The 6,000-nt window shown below is 36.3% G+C and overlaps 1 protein-coding gene across 4 annotated transcripts in view; it reads left to right on the top strand.

The window, feature by feature from the left end:
* Positions 1 to 4,598, top strand: part of LOC102388255 (COBW domain-containing protein 1) — a 46,828-nt gene extending 42,230 nt beyond the window's left edge. For 2 of the 4 annotated variants that reach the window (XM_025202975.1, XM_025202976.1), the window contains 4 exons: positions 2,308 to 2,376; positions 2,480 to 2,545; positions 3,394 to 3,523; positions 4,377 to 4,598. In XM_025202975.1, coding sequence (XP_025058760.1) covers positions 2,308 to 2,376; positions 2,480 to 2,545; positions 3,394 to 3,523; positions 4,377 to 4,450 — 339 coding nt within the window. In that variant the 3' untranslated portion in view covers positions 4,451 to 4,598. The remainder of the gene's footprint in view (positions 1 to 2,307; positions 2,377 to 2,479; positions 2,546 to 3,393; positions 3,524 to 4,376) is intronic. The other 2 variants (XM_025202974.1, XM_006022613.3) reach the window with 2 other exon arrangements.
* The last annotated feature ends 1,402 nt before the right edge of the window (positions 4,599 to 6,000 follow it).

Raw genomic sequence — 6,000 nt, forward strand, 5'->3', positions numbered from 1 at the left:
CAATGTAACCTTAATATCTTGTTTTCTTACTGTGGAATTGCTATCTTCCCAGTTATTTGGTATATTGGATTGGTTGGAGGATGGTGTGATTTGTTAGTAAAATAACCAACAAGCAGTTTTTGACTCTGAATTAGCTTTTCTGCCTTAACTTCCTATGGCTTGTCTGTGAATTCTGCTAAATACCTTGTCACAAGGACATGAAAAAGGAAGGAAGAACCACAGAGGTCTGTGTTTTCCAAGGAGGTCAGGCAGATCAGGACTTTACTAGTGAACTTCTGCATTTACTCGGGAGTTTTAGAAGCTAGGGGTTCTGTCAAAGAAGCAGCTGTGCTGAGGGAGCTGCATGATGGATGTACCGGTAACTGTCCCCTCACTTGTTACTGCATTGTGATGATAAGGGGAATTAAAGGAGTCCCCATTTTCTGTTTCAGTACAAAACTTGCTAAATGTTCTTGCACCTATCAAATAGTAACATGTTTGCAGTGAGGTTTGCTGGGATGGTAGTTGTTTAAAGAGGGATGTGCAGAAAGGTGACTAGTGGGACCCAGTATTAAAAAAGCAATTCTGGAAAGGCTCATTTTGATGTATACAGTATTAAAGAAAATTGGGTAATTTTCTTAGGACTTAATGTGTGTTAAACTTGGAAATGAATTGCAATTATTACAGTGAAAAATAGAGGAATTTTAACTCTTAACTGCAAATCTCAGTATGACCTCAGTATGTTTCTTTCTTAATTGACTCTCTGAGGTGAATATTCCCTTTCTATAATGAATACTTAAACTTAAGTTACCCTTAAGCTTATGCTTAGCAACAATTTATATTTTGTAGTCAGTACCTATATAAAAATGAGAGATTTTTTTCATTTACATTCATGTTCATAATAAAGTACAATAGCATAGCAACTTTGAGTGCATAGTGGGAAAAGATAAAATGCAGCGCTTCCTGAAGTTTATAGGGGAGGTTGCAACTCTGCATTATTAAGGAAATGATTATTGTTTCTGTAATGTGGGGCTGCTTAACCAGCATCCTTTTTCTCAGTAGGAAACTGTATGAGTTCATTTGTTGTTCTCCTTGCTTGTTTAACACTCTTTTAAGAGGGTTATTGAGACAGATGACGTGTAAATGAGAACAGGGGATTTTTTCACAATTGGCTACAAGGTCTTGTGGAGGCTAATAGCTGCTTATTGCCTTCATTTGAAGGGTCAATAAAAGCAGTTACTGTGCCTGTGAAGCATATTGGACTTAATGCCCCCCTCTCACCCCCCTCCCCCTTTTAACTACTGGTGAACAAAATGTTAGCACCTTCTTGTTTTTAATTCCTTGTTGAATAAACATTTAGACTTGCTACTTTAGTTGCATTTTATTTTTCTTTTACATTTTATACATAGTCTCTTACCACTTAAAGGCTATTAATATAGTGCAAAGAGTGGGAGTCTCTTAAAATAGCCCCCTGAGAGAGAGTAAATTTTGTTTGTTGGACTTCAAATGAAACATTGTTCTTAACATTGACCAGCAGAGACTCCCTATGCCCGACGAAGGGAGTTTGTGCCAAAAGCTTGCTAAGAACTTTTCCCCACTATTTAGTTGGTCTATAAAAGCTATCACATCTACCCAAAAAACCTTGCCTGTTCTTAATGAATCATTTTGAAATAAATTGTTCTTTTCAACAACTCTGGAGCAGAATATTTTTTCTTTTTATTAGTGACCAGCTCTAAGACTCAGGCTGGTGCTTCATTTTGCATAAAACATGGTTTGGGTATTTTTGTTAGAAGTTCCACTCTTGAAGATCTATTTATAAAAGTTTTTTATTTACTGCATTTGTGTTATAAAATGTGTGCAGCAATGATAAGGTAAACAGCCCCATTTTTGACACAAAAGTATCAGTCTGCTAGTGAAAAGAAGCACTATGATGATACAAAGCAGTAGTCAAGGGACTTATTCATTATTAAACATTTGAAAGATGTAATCATGTCATTTTAACCTGTGATGTTATGATAGTTTGTTAAGTCTGTGTAAGGAACAAGTATCACTTACTGCATTGAATTCTACAGTATGAAATTTGATGGCATAAAAATACCCACAGGTGTTAATTACCCTTTTAGGCTAACATTAACAACAGAACTAAAATGACTGTAGTAACATACTAACTTAAAGCAAAACATACAGTGCACATTTTTTTATTTTGTTTTTCTTTTAATATATAATGGCAGTTGTGTATTGCCCCTTTGTATATAATGTATTGAAATGTTTATTCCATTTTAATTTGTATAAGTGAGCATTAATATATGAACCTTTTTTTATTTTCAGAGTATTGTTACAGTTACGTTTGAAGCAGTAGGAAACATAACTGAAGAAAACCTAAATATATTTATGCAGGTGAGTTCTGTGCAATTGTTACTTTAGAAATAGCTACTACACACTTTAACGAAATGATTGTAGGCATGTGGTTTCTCTCCCTAAAATCTTATTTTGTTTGTAGAATCTTTTGTGGGAAAAGAATGTGAAAGACAAAACTGGATACCCCATGGAAGTCATAAGACTCAAGGTATGGCTTTTACATTTTCTTAACTAATATGGTTGTTACCCTTGACTCAGCTGAGGCAATCCAGAGATATAACCAGCATGGATCACCGTTTTTTAACGACTGTGAATAGATTGTAAGTTTTATCTGAATTTTAACTAAATCTATGTAGTTTACCAGATCCTGGTTTAATGCAAATGATTTCTTTAAAACTTACAAAACAAAACTTCCTCACATGCACAAACTTTTTCCCTCTAAGGAAATACAGACTGAGTTGATCAAAAATGTGCCTGCCTAAAATATAGTCAGATTTTTTTTTTCATGGAGTGACAAAGTTTTGTTTTTCATTTTTCCTTTTGTTGCCCCCTCTTTAATAATGATGTTGACTCTGCTGTTGCTACACATACTGTTTGAGAATAGTAAAAGTGCTGAAGGTTTCTGTAACTTAAATACAATTATTCATAGCTAAAGAGCTGCTTGTGTTGTAATTTATTTTTTGGGATAGGCAGTGGATGCTTTCATGCACACACACCCACACAGACATGCTTTAGGACTTTTAAAAGATGGAAAAAGTGGAAGAGAAATGAAAAATAGACAAATAGTAAACAAAATCTCCCTTCCCCAACACACCCATTATCCAATGATTCAGAATTCAGATTCTGTACTAGTTACCTTAAAATGTAGCACAGTCAGGGTGCCCTTATTCATTTGTCCCCCTTATTTGTTAAATCCATTGCTGTTGTGTTGTCTCATTTTGATTTTTTAAATTTTAGTTAGCATTTGAACAGTGCGTATACAGCATGGCTCTGATTTACGTTGGAGCTCCTAGGTCCTACTATGATGCTACTAACAGCAATTGCCTTTCTAATCAGGGATTGGTGTCTATTAAAGATGCATCTCACCAAGTGATTGTCCAAGGTGTCCATGAACTGTATGATCTAGAAGAGACTGCAGTTGGCTGGAAAGAGAATGAAGAGAGAACAAACAGATTGGTTCTAATAGGTAAGAGAAAACTGCACGTGTCATAGTTGATTTTGGTCAGTTATTTCTCGGAACAGGCAAAACCGTATTGTTAAAATAACAAAACAAAGATAAATCTCTAGCATGTGCTAAGACACCTGTGCTAGCTTTATTCTTGCCAGCTCAGGTATCAGTAGCAGCAAAGAGAGATGTGATGGCACAAATATTAGCTTTTTCTGGCAACCCAGAATACATAGTTGTGGTTCCTGGACTCTACTGGCCCATGCTAATGCATCTTCACTGTTGTCATCTGTGCTACACAGATTAAGGCACATACCACTATTCTTCATTTTGCTGTGTGAACATACCCTCTATAATTATTTAATGGGTGAAACAGTAAATTTAAATAAAAATGATGCCTGAAGTATGTGCCCATTTGTTTGTCTGTGGAGTTGGATACAATGCAGTTTTTAAACACAATTTAAAAGCATTATTGTGGGACTGACTGTAACCAGAGATTTGATGAGTCTCCCTCAAGAAAAAGATTGGACAGTCTTTTAGGTTTATGCAGTCATAAGCACTGTTTTCATTTTTTTTTAATTTCAGTATCTTTTTTAATGTTGAAGCTGGACACTTGGGTTTTTGGGAGTTCTTTAAAATACAAGCTATAGTTTGACTCCATATATTTGTCTGATGAACACGAGTCTAGCTCTTCATTTTCATTTCTCTCATTTATGCAACTTTGTTGTTGCCTGCTTGGAAATCAGGAGTAAAAACTAGGCATATATTATAATAAAACTAGTTTACCCTTTTTGGTATGTAACATGTATATACACAAAGCTATTTTTTGCAGTATGCTGGGAAATAACGTTAACTAATTTTGTTCTCTTTACAGGCAGGCACTTGGATAAGGATATTCTTAAAGAAGTATTTATAGCCACAGTGACAGAGAAGCAGGAAAACAGTTGACATGATATTACAGAGATGATCATTAACACTGCAGAGTCTTATAATAAAAGATTGACTGACTGATTGATGTGCAGTTATTATAGTTTTTGCTGTTGTAGTTTATACAACTGTTTAAATCTCACATTAAGTCCTAATATGAATTGCAGTTCGTATGCTGTTTAAATATTTGCTCTTTCATAGATTTCATAGACATTAAGGGCTGGAGGGGACCTTGTGAGATCATTGAATCCAGCCCCGCCACCATAGGCAGGAAGTCAGCTGGGATCAAGTGATCCCAACAGGAAAATATCGAGATGTTTTTTGAAAGAGTCCAGAGTAGGTACTTGCACCACCTCTGGGGGTAGTCTGTTCCAGACCCTGGACACTCGCACCGTGAAGAACTCATTTCTTATGTCTAGTCTAAATCCACCTTCCTGGAGTTTATGGCAGTTAGACCTTGTTATCCCTTGGGGAGCTCTGGTGAACAGCTGTTCTCCCAGGTCCTGATGTACCCCTCTTATATAATTGTAGGCTGCTACCAAGTTCCCCCTGAGCCTTCTCTTTTCCAGACTGAAGAGTCCCAAGTCCCTCAGCCTCTCCTCGTACGGCCTGCCCTCCAGGCCTCGGATCATCCGAGTGGCGCTCTTCTGGACTCTCTCAAGCTTTTCCACATCCCTCCTGAAGTGGGGGACCCAAAACTGGATGCAGTACTCCAGCTGTGGCCTCTCCAAGGCCAAGTAATCACCTTTTGGAATCAAATTAAATTTGTAGTTCTAAGATCTCAGAGGGGTTATGTTATGATGGTAACATTCATATTCACAGAATTATAATTAAGTAAAAGGCTTTTGTTTATGCTGTTTGTCATCTGGGTCACAGTATTATGGCTGATGGCATCTGACATAAATAACAGAATACTTTAACTTCCCAGCTTATTTTCAAGCCCACTCCTCCCTGCTTCTGGTTCTTTTAACAAGTAGACAATGAGTACTACGGGTTATTCCCAGTGAAACAACCACAGTAAAAAAAAGACTATTCAAGTTTAACTACATCATTTAACTCTGTCTTACCTTTCTTCTCCCTGTTTTGTATCTTCTAAAATAGGGATGATAAATTACCTTTCCAAGTGGCTTTAAAAGTAAATTTGTAAGTAAAAATAAAAACACCTGAGGGACAAAGATAGACGGTCAGACTTAAGATAATGTCACTATCTGCAGCTACTATGAAATGTAATCTTCAAAGATATATTTGTACAATTGGGAGATGTTAATTAATTCTTATGTCTTCCATGCCATGCACCTGCCTGTGTAGGATACTTCTATCTAAGACATCTTTTTTTTGTTTTGTCAAAGCTGTTCCTAGCAATTTTTCTTTCCTTGCTTACTGTTACCTGATTTTTTTCAGGCAGTGCACATAGTTGTTACCTGGTAAAACATAAAGTTCAATTTGTATCATTTGTTTTCTTCAGACTTTACAGAAATTAGTTTCTTCCTCCTGCCTTTCATGCCTACTAGTTTCATTTTAAAGGATGAAAAAAGTGAATGAGAAATGAAACTAGACAAGTGGTAAACAAG

This window comes from Alligator sinensis, unplaced genomic scaffold (genome assembly GCF_000455745.1).
Source record: "Alligator sinensis unplaced genomic scaffold, ASM45574v1 scaffold308_1, whole genome shotgun sequence".
Classification (NCBI taxonomy): domain Eukaryota; kingdom Metazoa; phylum Chordata; order Crocodylia; family Alligatoridae; genus Alligator; species Alligator sinensis.